Consider the following 16,004-nt stretch of genomic DNA (forward strand, 5'->3'; position numbering starts at 1 on the left):
TACCTTAGACCCATTACAACCTTGAAAAGACCTCATGATGTTTGCATTGGTATATTAACTATTGTTGATTAGTTAGGAGAAGAACAAAAGTTAGAAAGCATGATTAGAGAAGGATAGAGTGACCACCCTATACACTAGAGATTAGAGCGTACATACATTATCGGTGAGGGTTCAATGCTTGAATTTTCAAGTTCCCTGCTTTCATGAGCTATCTCCTTGCACTTTTATCCATTTTATTGTATAATGATAAAATTAGTGGAATTTGATTTGTAATTGTTTTGAAGAGCTTATTTACTTTTGATTAAGTGGACAAGAATCATATAGTTGCATTTATTTATATATATATAGGTTTGCATTGCATTTCATGAGTTTCTACATGTTCATACTTATTTCCTTATCTCCTTCAATTAAGCATGAGGACATGCTAATGTTTAAGTGTGGGGAGGTTAATGAACCACTATTTTATGATTTATATTGTGTTTAATTGTGTGGTTTTACCATGATCCTTACCCACTTATTCATTAAATTAGCATGCATTTAGATTTCCTTCCTGAATTTATTACATGTTTGAAAACTGCTTCCTAGAGACTTTAATTATTTATTTTTAATTCTTCTTTATTCCATTCGATGACGTGATCTGTGTGTTGAGTGTTTCAGGCTTTACAGGGCATAAATGAGTTGGAGATTGGAAAGGAAGCTAGCAAATATGGAAGGAACACAAGAATTTGAGGAGATAACCAGCGAGAAGTGACGCGGTCGCATGGCTCACGCGAACGAGAGCAAATCGCAGTGACGCGGCCGCATGGCTTACGCGGCCGCGCAGATTGGAAAAGCTCTGGCGACGCGGTAGCGTGGACGACGCGAACGCGTGGCGAGGAAAAGCGCGAATGACGCGTCCGCATGGATGACGCGATCGCGTGACATGTGCGATCTGCATAATCTGCAGAATTTGTTAGGGGCGATTTTGGACCCTATTTCGACCCAGTTTTCGGCCCGGAACAGCAGACTAGAGTCAGAGAACATGCAGAAACAAATAACACATTCATTCAGTCAACAGTTTTTTAGATCTAGTTTTACTCTCTTAGATTTTTCTCTCTAGGTTTTAGAATTTTAATTTTCAATTGGTCTTAGCATTGGAACATTGAGAAGAGTTATTCCCTCATCAAGACTTCGTTATTCTAGTTCGTTTTCTCAACTTGGTTTTATTCTTCCATGTTCCTTGTTTTGTTCAATTTTGTTATTTGAATACTTTTATGATTAATTAATGCAAGGATTATTTCTTTTTAATTCAATTTCAATTCCAATAATCATGTCTTCTTTTAATTCTCTTTCATGTGCTATGGATTCTTTATTTACAATGCGTGAGTAGCTTCCTTACTTGATGGGGAGTTGATTAAAAGGAACTCTTGAGTTGGAAGGATTGAAGAAAAATTTGTAATTGGGTTAAATGTTGGATTGCTATCCTGTCACCAACGCCAATCCCTTTGAACTAAGTGGGTTGCAACTTGTGAATAGATCTGGCATTCCAGCTTGTTTGACTTTCCCTTACTTAGTAAAGGATAACCAAACAGAACAACCATTAATTATAAATTAATCTTACAATCACTCCATCAATAGGAGAAATTCCAACCAATCAACTCCCAATCAAGGCTTTTATTCATATTTACTAAATTTCCTCAATTTAAATTCCAATTTACCCAACTCAACTTCTTTGAACATCTGATTAATAAGATAGCACACTTTTCTGCAACTCGTTGGGAGACGACCTGGGACTTAAAATTCCCAGTAATTTTTAATTCAAACTCTCTGTGACATACTTCTAAATTGATAGGCAGATTTTCGGTGAGTTAAAAACTATACTTGCAACGTAACTATTTTAATAATTTTTAATTCACCAGCTTATGCGTCTCATCAATCCTACATTAGCAGTTGGGGTAAACCAACTCCTTGTGAACCTTCCCTTTGACCCCAACCCGGCGGCAATCATCGACAGCCGAGTATTGAAGCATGAGGATGAGCAACATCAGGTGCAGGTTTTGGTGGAATGGCAAGGAGAGCCCCGGGGGAAGAAGCTACTTGGGTGAGCTGGACAGAACTTGTGAAGATGTATCCCGGTGCAGACCTTAAGGACAAGGTTATTGTCGACAGGGGAGTGGTTGATATGAATGACGGCCCAAGTAACAAAGGGCCGAGTCAAGAATCAGAGACTGGGGAAGAAGTTGGGCCGAATAATAGAAATGGGGTGAAAAGCAAAAGAAATAAGAGACCTCCCGTATGTATGCGAGACTACCATGCGTGAGAAGGATGCGTAGTAGGAAAACATTGGTACTGGGTTGTTATGTAATAGAATTGGCAGTATGTAAAGGGAGGTGGGAGTAGTGGTGAGGGGAATTGATTTTTGGCAATTGAGTGGAGTCATCCCTGACTCGAACAGGAGAATTGGTTACTGCATTATTCTATTTTTCTTGTTGATTCTCTCCTTATTCACTACACATTATTTAGTTTTATATCCAATTGTGTTGATTTATTATTGCTATTGTTCTACTGTTTTACTGTTCTATTGAGCACACTATCAATCAATCTCCACTCTTATTAATGAAAATTATATAATTAACATCTTGTGGTACGCAAATCTTTAAACCAAATATTACAATTTCTGCATGCATCCAACCCTTCCTCAAAAGGGTTCCCATTTATACCATGAAAATTTGCACAACTTGCATTGGTCTGCTAAATGTCCTTTGCCAATGGACAAGATTTTTTATTGTGCTCTTCCATGCGACAAATACCACATCGTATGTTGTGGTTTTTGTTTTACCTTCTCACCTGGATGACACTTAGATCTACAATTTTGTGGATTCTTAAGAAAAATATCATCTGAACCATCAGCTTCAACACCAACTTGCTTTTTTTGTTCATCTTCAATCTTGTTGAAATCTTCGATTAGGCTCATAACAGTGTCTCGAAGAAGGTGGAATCTCTCTTGCCTTCGACTAGCGATATAGGATAGTTGCCGACACCAATCCATCAAGCATCCATATTGACTCAATATTATAGAGTCCCAAGTAATGTCACTTGAATTGAAAGTGCTTGTCTTGGCATTCTTCGACCACCTTATTAACACAAGAGACTTTGGCAGCTCAAGGATGTTAAGAAACACCAGCACACAAACTATATGCTCACACGAAATTCCAAAAGAATCCATCCTGAAGCATGAACAATTGAATTTTGTCATTTCATTATCCACAGACACTTCCCATGAACTATTTAGACTTCCATATTTAGATATTGTATAAAGTACAAATGACTCAAATGCCACATTTTGCACAACCTTCATTCTTGCAGTCCTAACAAGCATTGGTCGAAATATAAAAAATATCTCTCATGTATAGACATTTGATGCAAACCTTTCCAGAGGTTCCAAAGCTGTTTTAAGTACCAGATGACCAGATATGGAAACATAGTCAGCTTTAACCTCCTTATATCGTAGGTAGGTAAGAGACTGCTTAAAATGTTTTATGAAATCAACCAAATTATTTTGCGAGTTAACATGTTTTGCAATAATAGAGTGAAAACTTTCGCATCGAGAAGTTGTCCTAAATCCTGCAAAAAACTTGCCTCGAATATGTGCAATGGCCCATATATGCCTTTTCTCGTACTTGTCAATAATCCAATTCTTTTCTGCTATACCAAACTCCTCAACTATTTCAAACTACTTCTGCTCAAACACACTGATTTTATAATCTCCTAACATACACTTCTTAAACATAGATGTGAATTTTGGGTTTCCAACATTACTTGTGGCGTTCCAAATGAGGTGCCAAGCACATAATCTATGATGGACATTTGGGAATACCGCCTCAATTGCGAACTTCATTGATGGAGCACCATCTGTAATCACAGATATAAGTGCTTTTCCCTTCAAAACTGTCAATAGTTGTTGTAATAACTACACGTAGACCTCCTTACTCTCATCGATAACTAGAGCACTTCCAAATATCACTGTTTGGTTGTGATTATTCACACCGAAAAACACTACTACTGGACACAACTTGTTCTTCTTTTATGTCGCATTAAAGACAAGCACATCTCCAAATACTTCATAATCTAATTGGCTTCTTCCATCACACCAAAATAGAGCTCGCAATACCCCTTTAGCATCAACTATGTGCTCATAATAGAGGCAAGGATCTTCAGCTTTCTGGTTTTTAAGGTATTGCAATGCTGCTCTAGCATCACCTAGGACATGACACCTTCGCCTACCAATCTCATTATACATATCTCTTAAGGTATAATTAACATTCTCATAACCCCCTTCTTGATTAGCTAACATAGCATATATATGGGGTGTGCTAATGCCTGCATCCTTCATGTTGTTCATTTGACTAGCATCAGCTTCTGCCATTTTTCTATGTGTAGAAAAGAAACCAACTAACTTAGGATTAAGGCAATCATGATTGTGCAATTCAACAAACAAAACCACATGTCATCTTCCAGTGTAAGCCACAAAACGAACTACAAACCTAGCCAGGCAACCACAACGAGTCTCAGATTTTGGCTCCCTTTTTCTGTTTTCCATATTATAATACTTCTCTGGTCTAAATCCCTCACGAGAACACACAAACAATTGCTTCACATATTCTCCTTTGCTATTTTTCTAAATCTTACTTTTTCTAGCACCAAAACCAACAGATTTTACATAATGGTTATAGAAATCAAATACTATCTGAAAATTAGGAAAATGAAAATATTCCTTCTCATGAGAACCTATGTTCAGAAAATCAACCATGGCAATATTTTCAATATCATCTATTCGATATACTTTATTCACCTGATGTGAAAAATCGTTTCCATCAAACATTGCTTAAAATTCTTGCTCCCCTAAATCCTTAGAAATCACAGCTTCCTGCTCAATTTCATCTTGATACATTTCTTGAAATTCCTCTGTATCAACTGACTCTTCTATGATCTCATCAAAGAATATTTTTTCTTCTATTTTATCATCCACTTCAAGATCCTGCTAAACAATTTTGTTTGTAACCGAAAAAATATAAAACAAATAGTATTCTAATAAAACAAAGTGTAGAGACCACTAACATGAAAATAATAGCACTGTTCTGGTTCTATATTTTTTTAAATTTTTCAAATTTTAAAATAAAATAAATTAGAAGAAAGCATTGAAACTGTAGAAGACAATCTCTCTTATACTATCAAACATCAATATCGATTAAGAAAACAAAAGGAAGAAAAAACATTAATGTACAAGCAAGAAATATCGATAATTATGTGCAAGAAACAGATTTAAATCTATAAAAAATGAACAGAAAACCATTAATATGGAAGGAAGAAGAAACTACGTGATAAAATACAATATTCATGCATTAGAGAGGACTTAATGGTGGTCGCACTTTTCTTGTGCCACCATCTGAACTGTCATTGCTGCTTCTAGTAAAATCTGCGTGTTTCATATGAACGTTAAGAGATTTTAGGTTTTGTTGTTTTATTATTTAGAAGACTAATTATTTTATTTAATATTTAAATTAGTTATTAATATAATTTTAAATGACACAATAAAAAAGTAGGAATATAATAAAAAATGATCAATATTGAGTTATTATTGTAATAGAAAAGAGATCTAATATTGATGTTGCAATAATAGACTAAGGATGCTTTCGCAAAAGAAAATATTCAATTGTGTTAGACAAAGATTGGGGGACCAACGTAAATGCGACCAATTAACTGAATAACTTAAAATAAGAGTTAATAGTCAAAATCGTCCCTGAAAGATACCCCGATCTCCATTTTAGTCCCCGAAAGATAAAATTAATCAAAATCATCCCCGAAAGTTACTCACGTTGCTTGAGTTTGTCCTTCCGTCATATGAGTTGGTGATGTAGCTAACGTTTGCTGAGCTGGAACGTTAAGTGCCAGCGTGGTAGATTCCAGCATGACAACGGTTAATGCTAATAAGATATGTTTGCCTATTTAAGTCAAATTAGTCCTAAAGTCACAACCCTAACCTAACCTCCAATCTGAAGAATAAATGTGCGTCATTCTCATAGTAGATGACGATGTATGTTTGAGGAGTCGCTGCTATGATGAGTGAAAGCCGCATGGTGACCTGCCATCGCAGTCTATCGGTAGCCATGAGTCGAACTCTTCCATGCGACGGAGGAGGAAGATGAAGGACCAGACTTGCTTTTGTGGGTTGAAGACGACAATCAAGAAATCCAGCATAAGAGAGAATCCAGATAGGTTGTTCCACACCTGTGCGAGATACCCGGTGAGTTAGGTTAGGATATATTAAGCTTGTTTTTCATATTCCTATGTCTATTCTGCTGGGTAGTTGAAGTTGATTCTCCTTTTTTTTGAAAATATTCAGAAGGGAAGCCACTGCAACTTTTTTAGGTGGGTTGAGGAAGATGGGTATGTAGTAGGGGCAGAAACTGATGCAGAGGTTGGTGGGGACTATGATGAATGGAGACTGAATGTGTCATGGAGATTGGATAGCTTGGAGGGTGAGGTTAGAGCAATGAAGATGCTGCTAATGTTCATGTTAGTTGCGGTGGTCGTGGCCACTGTCTTGTGTGTATCAATGTTGTTCACATTAATCTCCAAGTAAAGCCACAGATGGAGTGTTATGTGCTTGTTTTTTAGAGGTGTTGTTAGATCTTTGAAATTGAAATAGTTGATATGTAATGATGATATTATTTATGAATGAAATTATGGTTTAATTGTGTTTAATGTAACATAAAGTTGTTGTTTAAGCATGATGGGTTTCACTGAGAATACATGATAATTTAACCAAAAAGATGTATACATCAGAATAGTCAAAATCATAGTAATCCATAACAAACATCATAGTTATAATGATATCATATTGTCTTAGTAGACACACCACAGGGGTGATCAAGGATCCAGAAGTTAAAAGAGCAATCCAAAGCATAAGTTCAGACAACATTGTTTACTAAAATCAAAAAAACATACTAGGCCTAACTTAAATGATCCTTAAAACAGAACCAGTTTACAGAGCCATGTTCCCAAAAAGCAGAGTTGTAACAACATACAAAATATATTTTCTAGTTAAACATATTAATCTTTCTTTCTTGGACACTTGAAGCCTGGAGTAGGCACGAATATCATGAAGGTTTGCATCTTCTTTGCAGTGGCGGAAGTTGTTCCTTTCAATGTCTCAGCAGATATGGCCACAGGTGACTGGTTGGAGGCATTCGATCTTGCCTTGCTTTTGATGACATGCAACTTGGGTGGCCTGCCTCTCTTTGCACCCTGCATAGGCTAGTTGCAGAACCATTTAGCTTCAAGTAAACAAATACAATTGGGGAGAACAAAAAGCAACATTAAAATAAAATAAAATAACCTGAAGGTCTTGAACAGGCAGTTGGGTATGTTGCATTGGTGGGGTTCCTCCTGGTTGGTTGACTTCCACAGCAGGTTGTGGCTGGACTGGGGGAGGAGGGGCAGAATGTGATTGAACTTCATTGTTGTTGTTTGGCTCATCTGTAGGGGGAGCAGGCCCTTTAGCAATGGCAAGCTGAAGTTGCATTTGCCTAGCTTGTTCCTCAGCATCCTCCTTTTTCTTCTTTGCACAGCTTCTCTTGTTGTGTCCAACTTCACTACAATGCATGCACCTAATTGGGTTGTACTTCCTCTTCATCTTGGTGCTTGACCCAACTGGTTGATCTCCTTTGTCCTTTCTCCTCTTCTTGGTAGGCCTCCCAGGTTTTGACTTAATTGGGGGTGGGATAGGGGCAGGTGAGGATGTTTTCTCCCGCAGATCTTGTCCTTTCACCAGGTTAACATTGAAACAGTATGTCCTTTTATACGCCTCCATTATCAAAAACTCATGGCAATACTCCTCAGTCCTCTTACCATTTTTGTCCTGAATGGCTGAAATTGCATGCATACATGGCATCCCTGTACCCAGTACAAACAGACAAACGTATTGAAAAAATCAAAAACAAGCTCCTACTACTTCAGGCTAAGGGAAGGAGTGATGGGGTCAGAATGATTTACCTGTGAGTTGCCAGAAACGACAGGTGCAAGTGTGCTTCCCCAAGTCCACCACCACATTTGTGGGCTACCCATGTACTTCAAACAACTCCTCTTTATCATCCCCGCACCATTGGGGAGCCCAGCGACTAGATAACTTTGTCATGGCTTCTAGTCTGCTTTGCTGAACCGGGGGTAAAATTCCTTGATAAGTGCTAAACTTCAGTTTGTTATCGACCATGCTCTTCATGATTACTCTTCTCACCTCTTCAGCCAAAGTCAAAATCGGCTTGGTCCTTTCATGCTTTATTTTAGCATTGAATCACACGCATTGTTGCAAATGTTGTCATTCTTGGGATCCTCACTGAAGTACGCCTTAGTCCAAGCTTCCTTCGACCACTTTTCAAGATACTGCCAAGCCTGCTCGTTGATGACCTTTACTCTCTTCATGTTCCTCTCGAACTCATTACGTGTTCTTGATCTAGCACACTCCTAGACCAGGTCTTTCAACTCTGTGCTACCCCATTGTTTTGAAAAATTTTGCCACAGATGCCACACACAAAATCTGTGCTGGGCCATGGGCATGACTTCCTTCACTGCTGGGATTAGTCCCTGACAGATACAGAGAAACCCGAAAAGAGTGTTAGTCAAATGAATCCCTCAAAGTTGATTATTAAATCAATTTAGTCCTATAATTATATTTCATTAAATCAAACAAAACCCAAAACTATGAATACGAGTATGAAAACTGTCCTCACCTTCTGCATGTCTGAAATGATGCACAACTTGTTATCATTGTAGTTGCCAAGGTCTGACTGCAACAAATCCAGAAACCATTTCCAGTTGTCCTTATTTTTCACATCGACAATTGCATAGGCAACGACAAAGATGTGATTATTGGCATCCTGAGCACACGCCGTCAGTATTTGTCCACTTTGCCTTGTCATTATACTGAGGATATACGGTTGGTGATTCCTCATCAGAGTCCAGTTCCTGGCTTGAGTCCTCCGAGTGCCATGAGTTGAGATCCGAATCACCATCTTCAAGGTTGTTATCTTCTAGGTCTGCCAAATCGAAAGTACAAAGTAATTACTCATGTGACCAAAATTAAATCCACAACTACAAACTACTTGAGCTAGCCAAATACCTGAGTCACTTTCATCCTCATCCTCAGAAGCTTCATAGCTTGAATCTTCAGTCTCTATTTCTTTCTCTGCTAATCTGGTCTTAGCAGGCTTGTGCTTCTCTTTCACCTCACTTTTTTTTTGTTCAGCCTTGTAGAATTCACACCATCCTCACTGTCACTGCTAGATTCATCATCTCCTACTACCTTTGGAGGTTTGTAAAGGCTGTCCTCAGCACTCTCATAGGAGTAATGAGAGTCACTGTCTTCTTCAACCTCTAATGTCTTCACAGGCCTTCCTGCTCTTGTGGTGGTAGTGACCTTGGTCTTTCCTCTGGTCTGAGATGGAGCAGGGGTAGGTTTGGTAGGCTGACTACAAAATTTTCTATGCTGTGATGGAGTTTGCACAGGGTGATGTGACTTTTTGGTGGGCTGAGATGATGCTCCGGTGGGCTTAAATGATGGTCTAGTTGGCTTGGATGATAGACCCGTGGACTTAATGGATGGTCCAGTGGGTTTAATGGGCTCCTTATTGGGCTGAATTGGTTGCTTAGTGGGCTTGGTATGCAGTTTACTGGGCTGACTTGGTTCCTTTGTGGGTTGGGTAGAAAATTTTGTAGACTGAGAAGACAACTTTGAAGGCTGAGATGATCTGCTACCATTAGCTAATGCCTTCGTGGATTCAGAGCATGCTTTTTGGTGGGATGGTAACTTGGTGGGTTGAGAGTGATGGCTTTTGATTTGGGTTGGCTTAATTTTTGGGACATCTTCTTCCTGCTCGTCAACCACACATGGCTCTGAAACACTATACTCGAAATACAGGTTGATCAAGTTGAAGTTCCTCCTGCAATCCTTCACCATTGCAATCAAATCATGATCCGTGGCCAGCCTCCTCAGCCCATATTCAAGGGGAACTCCTGGAGATTTCCACCAACACTCCCTAGCCTCAGCATATCCCAATTCCACATAGTATCCCTTCACAAAGAACACGTCAAGTGTGTCAGCTTCAACTCCCATTAACACCTCTGTGTGATCCGGCTCATAGTACAGATTTCCACCCTCATCCTTTTTAAACTTCCCATCATGGTGAAATACAAACGTCATAGGAGGACCCTCCATCTACAAGTGCAAAAATAAATAAATGTAGTCAACAACAAAATCTGAAACAACTACAGCCTTACACATGCATGTCAACACACAGCAAACAACCTAAACATAACCATCGCAAACCCTCCATTCCCCAGAAAAAACCCACCGCATAACGACCAGGAAACCCCTAACGGCAAACACATACAGAACATGTTCTTCCTAATCCGAACCCTACTCTCACTAGATGGTTCTTAGAACTAACTCAACCTAAACCAACGAACAGCAACATTGCAAAATCAACAGAAACTATCAAAAAAATTAAACCTTACCCTATGGCAGTTACTGTTCCTTCCTCCAACAACGAAACTCCTCCGCAAGCTCCTCCAACTATCCAACGTTGTAGAGCCAACTCCTCTACAAGCCTCGACACGCACGAGAATCGTCAATAACGCTACGAGGTTCTGATCAAAGGATTTTTGGGCAGAATACCAGAGTAAAGAGAAGACGAGGGGTTTTGGAGCGAAAGTTGAAGAGGGTTGTTATCAGAGGAGAGAAGGGAAGAACATTTGAATATCCCACTCTGGAGCATAAACGACGTCGTTCGATTGATTTGGGGGTGGATGAATGAAACTACGTCGTTTGGGAGTCTACCACGCTGGCACTTAACTTTCCAGCTCAGCAAACGTTAGCCACATCACCAACTCATATGACGGAAGGACAAACTTGAGCAACGTGAGTAACTTTCGGGAACGATTTTGATTAATTTTATCTTTCGGGGACTAAAATGGAGATCAAGGTTGCGAGAACCGGACCGATCAATGAACCGGTGAGGCGACTGGTTCACTGGTTCAGTGGTTCGACCGGGGTTCAACCGGGGTTCAACCCGTTTGCCAATATACAATTCAATTGAATAACACATTAATGAAATTTTTTATTGTGCAACAAGCCTCTTATAACTAACCAAACCCTAACTAGATTCAACAAATTCAATGCTTTTCAACAACAAAAACTCAGAATACAGAGTTACAGACAACTCAACCTCCAAATCCAGAAACAGAAAAACTAAGTGAAACAATTCAAATTAAATTCAGACTCACATTAAGGAACAACCCAACTCAGAACACAATCACAATTCAGAATCTAGTACAAAAAATCAACTCAGAAGCCAGAATCTTAGAAATCAAAACTAAAGAAGCAGCGGCTTACTGGAGACACGGCGAGGGAGGAATGACCGTGGTGACAGTGAGCTCAGAAGAGGATCATCAGTTTCTTTTTTTTATTTTAATTAAAGTTTCAAAACCAGATCAATTTCAGTACTGCACCATTCAAACAAAACAAATCAAATTCAAAACAACACAATTTACACAAAAATGTATACATATATACACAAAATTGAATCAGAGGAAACAAATCTAGAGAGAAAAACAGAGAAACCGAATGAAGCAGCAAGCATATTCAGAAGCAGCAAAAAATTTTCATCATTAAGCAACAAACAGAAGCAGCAAAACATATTCAAAATCAACAACAGCAATGATTCAGAAAACCATGAATATAATGAAACAGCAAGCATATTCAGAAGCAGCAAAAAATTTTCATCATTCTGAATATAATAAAACAGCAAGCATATTCAGAAGCAGCAAAAAATTTTCATCATTAAGCAACAACCAGAAGCAGCAAAACATATTCAAAATCAACAACAGCAATGATTCAGAAAACCATGAATATAATGAAACAGCAAGCATATCCAGAAGCAGCAAAAAATTTTCATCATTAAGCAACAAACAGAAGTAGCAAAACATATTCATTATTCAAAATCAACAACAGCAATGATGAAAATCAAAATCATAAATCAAGAAGGCAGCATAGAACAGGCGAGCTCACAGAACCTCAGAAAATCAAAATCCAAAATCAAGAAGGAGCATAGAACAGAGTCTTACCGAATTCAGAAGGACGCGGGCTCGGCCGGTGGTGGTCGCGGCTACTGTGGATGGTTGTGGGTGGCGAATGAGGGTCGGGCTAGGTGACGTTCGGCGACGAGGAGGCGGGCTCGGCCGGTGGTGGTCGCGGCTGCTGTCGATGGTTGTCGGTGGCGAATGGTGGCCTTGCTGGGTGAATGGAGGCTGGCGCAGATTAGGTTAGGGGAAAGGGGAGCTGAGCTCAGATTGAGATTAGGGTTAGTGGTAGTGGGTTAGGTTTCGGCGCTACGCGTTTGCCTTTTCTTCTTTTTTTTTTTTTAAGCCAAAACGACGTCGTTTTGGCATTGAAGCTGCAAACCACTAAACCGCCAAAAAACCGGACGGTTCTTTCGATTTGCCGGTTAACCGCCGGTTCGACCAGTTTTTTCACCGATTTTTTGCCAGACGGTTATCTCCGTCACCCGGACCGGCTAGGCCACCGATTCCCGGTTATTCCGGTTGAACCAGCCGATTCGGTCCGATTTTCAAAACCATGATGGAGATCGGATATCTTTCAAAGACGATTTTGACTATTAACTCCTTAAAATAACTCAATAAAAGAAAATTATTAAAAAGCGGAAGAGTGTTTGATGATTGCGATGAAAGTGTAAAGTCTGCAGAATCAAGAGCACAACATGGAAGACGACGCGGCGGCGATTCACGCTATCAAGTCGCTCTCGTCGGAGGACGACACTGACACCGGAAGCTGCTGCCCAATTTGCTTAGGACCCACTCTTCAACCTTCCTACCTCGACAAATGCTTCCGTAATTTCATTTCATTTCATTTCGTTCGGACGCCATTAAACAAATAATGTCTTTTGGGGAAAATTCTGGTTTAATACCAAGAGGAGATTCATTGGGATAATACTTAGTAACTAAGCTTGTTCTTTTGTGTTGCAGATAAGTTTTGCTTCAATTGCATTTTACGCTGGACCAAGGTGGTTGCCAGCAAGCACCGTTCTCAACCTTCTTCTGTCAAATGCCCCCTTTGCAAGGTTTCCTAATTTTTCAAATTTTTGGAAATACATTCAGGGTTTAGCTAACATGTGTGTTCAGAGCAGATGATAAATTTACCAGTGAAAAGTTTTAAATATTTTCATTTAATTAATGCAAAACAAATGCATTAGAAATTTAAATTTTTTATATTTTTAATGAAAACTTTTTAAATTTGTAAACTTAGCATACGCCCTTAAGGCACAAGATAGATAATTATTATTGTTATTGTTGTTTCTTTGGCCACTAAAGTAATCCCCTTTATAAGAATTTTAATCATTGACTTCTAATTGCTCCCAGTTTTGGGATCCAAAATGTTTGAAGGTGATTATTGACTTATGATCGGATAACATGGGAATAAGCACTGAATTTGGTTTCTCAAATTTCACTTGTGACTAAATTTGATCCTCATATTTCAACTGACCTCGAGTAGTTCCCCGTAGTTAATTGTTACTGAATTTGATCCTTCAAATTTCAATTGACCCGAAATAGTTCCCTATAGTTGATTGAATTCTGTGACTCAATGGTCCCCCAAAAATTTGACTCTGACCTAATTCGGTCCCTTAGTGACTCACGCCATGTGATTATGGCATTCACGGGCCAAATTGAGTCTTTAGTTGATAAAATGTGCTGCTGACTTTGTACTTGTTTCTCTAATATGCAGACAGAAAACTTTTCTATAATACATGGAGTTGATGGAAGTTGTTTTCAGCGGCATTATCTAAATGAAGATTTTGAGTATAGGTTTGTCTGATCAGTAAGTCTGTTAAAGTTTCAGTAGAAGTATCTTTACTGAGCCCTTATAGTTGTGTATGCAGTTTTACATTGTCGAGAGCTCACAGATATAGATTGCAATGCTATTACACTGAACAAGGTCTTCCTTCTACAGCTGCTTATTTAACAAATTTTGTGCTCAATAATGGTCTGTCTGTCTTCTACTTCATATCCATCTTAGTTATCTTTATATGAGTATATTCTTTGCTTTTAACTTTGATTAGGTTTCTTGGATGACGTATTCAATATATCACATTATTGGAAATCTCGTAAGTATTGTCAGCCAAACAGCTGGCTTCAGGGTTGGTTAAGAAGGGAAATTCAAGCTCTTATTCAGGTTAATGAATGTACCATATTAATGTTTTTTATGAATTCTCTTTAGTTAGTTTAATTTGTTTGCAGCTCTCTGATTCTTTATTGTAACTGGGGAAAAAAAAAAGAAAAAGTTCATTAGCAAAATGCTGCCAAATTATGAATGAAATTTCCGGTTTCTCACTCTGGTCTTTTTGTTTAGTGAATGAAAAATAAAAGGGCAATAGAAGATTGCATAGTTGTCCATCTTAACTTATTCCTCCTTTTTGCTTAAATTATAGGAGGAAGATGTTGACATCATTGTTTACCATATTTTTGGAGTGGTGAATGCATCATTGACAAAGTAAGTTTCTTCGTGCATCTTTAGCCGGTTTAACATCATTTGAGTATGCCAAATCCCAAATCAGTTATGATTTCTGCTAATTCTTAAACTTCCAGAAGAGAGCAGAAGTCACACATGAATGCACCTGAAAAGGTACAAGAGGAGTTCAAGACATCAGTATCTGAAGCAGCAAGGCCTTTTCTGGGAGCAAGAACAGAGAGATTTGTGTATGAGATTCAACTGTTTCTTGCTTCAGGATTGAATATTGAAGCATATGATGCTGTTTACATACAAAGATTAGGTTGGAGCTCACCTGGGGTAAATTCTCAGGTTTCTGAAAATGAATTAATTGATCGCACTACTGTGATTCCATACATGTATATATTTAATGATGACTCTGATGGAAATGAGTAGATATCCTTTATTATTTTTTTTTCTTCTCCATTTTCACTGTAATTTTTTCATAATATTAAGTGGGGTCATAGGTGCCAAATCGTGAATCATATTGAACATTGTTTATTTAAGGGGGTCATAGTTCTCCATTTTCACTCATAATTAACTTTTGGTTTAAATAAATTTTCGGTCCCTATAAAAATTTCTTCTAGTTCTGGTCTAATAAAATTTAAAAAGTTTCTGTTTTAATCACTATGGTTATTTTGTAACGCAGCAGGTTAATGTTGACATTGAAGGTTGAAGAGAAATTATTAGTTGCTCACTTGCTCTGAGAGTAAATGAAAGTTCTTGCTCTTTCCAATCACTTTTACGTCATGTGGATAAAATTTATTTAATTTAATTTAAAATTTAAAAATTATTAATTACAAAAAGCAAAACTAACTATAATTAAGTCAGTGTTATACTATCTCTTTTTCTTTTTTCCAATCATTCTTCTCTCTTATAAACCTCCTCCGTTGATTTTTTCTCTGTCATTCCTTCTCTTGTGGGCCCCTCCAACTCGAGCAGCCACCATGGCTTCTGTCCTCTTGCAACAAGATTTGTTGAGTATCCTCAAGTTCAATTATGCCCCTGTTCTTATTTGGCTTCTTCCAATATCTAATTTCTCTACGTTCAAATATTGATGTGGCTAGATATGTCACACCATGTCATGTCAGTCTTAACTCTTAACAGCAAATTAACAATAAATTCTACAGAAAAGATTTTATTGGATTAAAATCAAAAGAAAATTTTTGTAGGGACTAAAATCTTATTTTAACCTTCAATTCCGTTCGGTAATTAATAAGGAGTGCAGTCAACTTTAGCCAATTTTGAACTGCACCCTAAGGCTCACAAAAAACCTCCACAGTATATTAAAAAAAGTTAAATATAATAAAAAAAATTCAAGTTATACAAAAAATATTCAAATTACATGAAAAAATTTAAATTATATTAAAAAAAATTTAAATCATATTAAATTTTTTTTTCGGGGTTG

At 38.0% G+C, this 16,004-nt stretch overlaps 3 protein-coding genes across 5 annotated transcripts; 2 read left to right on the forward strand and 1 right to left on the reverse strand.

The window, feature by feature from the left end:
• On the forward strand, positions 6,182–6,622 carry LOC107615512. Its single transcript, XM_016317570.1, has 2 exons — positions 6,182–6,283; positions 6,383–6,622. Exons 1-2 carry the CDS (start codon positions 6,182–6,184, stop codon positions 6,620–6,622), a joined length of 342 nt encoding a protein of 113 aa, XP_016173056.1.
• Positions 7,093–8,460, reverse strand: LOC110266830. The gene is made up of 3 exons (XM_021111863.1): positions 8,337–8,460; positions 7,379–7,935; positions 7,093–7,287 (listed from the first exon to the last, which is right to left on the reverse strand). The coding sequence occupies exons 1-3, from the start codon at positions 8,458–8,460 to the stop codon at positions 7,093–7,095; spliced, it is 876 nt and encodes a 291-aa protein (XP_020967522.1).
• Positions 12,714–15,015, forward strand: LOC107619563. Of its 3 annotated transcripts, none has more exons than XM_021111450.1 (7): positions 12,714–12,942; positions 13,078–13,172; positions 13,835–13,914; positions 13,977–14,044; positions 14,169–14,281; positions 14,538–14,599; positions 14,698–15,015. In XM_021111450.1, the coding sequence occupies exons 1-7, from the start codon at positions 12,813–12,815 to the stop codon at positions 14,990–14,992; spliced, it is 843 nt and encodes a 280-aa protein (XP_020967109.1). In that variant the 5' UTR covers positions 12,714–12,812; the 3' UTR covers positions 14,993–15,015. The 3 variants fall into 3 exon arrangements, with proteins under 3 accessions (XP_020967109.1, XP_020967108.1, XP_016177340.1); XM_021111449.1 differs by having other exon boundaries at positions 12,720–12,942; positions 14,695–15,015; XM_016321854.2 differs by having other exon boundaries at positions 12,722–12,942; positions 13,989–14,044; positions 14,695–15,015.

The sequence above is a fragment of the Arachis ipaensis genome, chromosome B09, assembly GCF_000816755.2.
Source record: "Arachis ipaensis cultivar K30076 chromosome B09, Araip1.1, whole genome shotgun sequence".
Classification (NCBI taxonomy): domain Eukaryota; kingdom Viridiplantae; phylum Streptophyta; class Magnoliopsida; order Fabales; family Fabaceae; genus Arachis; species Arachis ipaensis.

Coding starts and splice junctions, on each gene's coding strand:
- LOC107615512 (XM_016317570.1), top strand. CDS start 6,182: ATGAAGGACCAGACTTGCTTTTGTGGGTTGAAGACGACAATCAAGAAA. Junction 6,284..6,382: donor ACACCTGTGCGAGATACCCG/GTGAGTTAGGTT, acceptor GAAAATATTCAG/AAGGGAAGCCACTGCAACTT.
- LOC110266830 (XM_021111863.1), bottom strand. CDS start 8,460: ATGAAGAGAGTAAAGGTCATCAACGAGCAGGCTTGGCAGTATCTTGAA. Junction 7,936..8,336: donor CAACATTTGCAACAATGCGT/GTGATTCAATGC, acceptor TACTGGGTACAG/GGATGCCATGTATGCATGCA. Junction 7,288..7,378: donor TGCCTGTTCAAGACCTTCAG/GTTATTTTATTT, acceptor TAGCCTATGCAG/GGTGCAAAGAGAGGCAGGCC.
- LOC107619563 (XM_021111449.1), top strand. CDS start 12,813: ATGGAAGACGACGCGGCGGCGATTCACGCTATCAAGTCGCTCTCGTCG. Junction 14,045..14,168: donor ATGCTATTACACTGAACAAG/GTCTTCCTTCTA, acceptor AACTTTGATTAG/GTTTCTTGGATGACGTATTC. Junction 14,600..14,694: donor GTGAATGCATCATTGACAAA/GTAAGTTTCTTC, acceptor TTAAACTTCCAG/AAGAGAGCAGAAGTCACACA.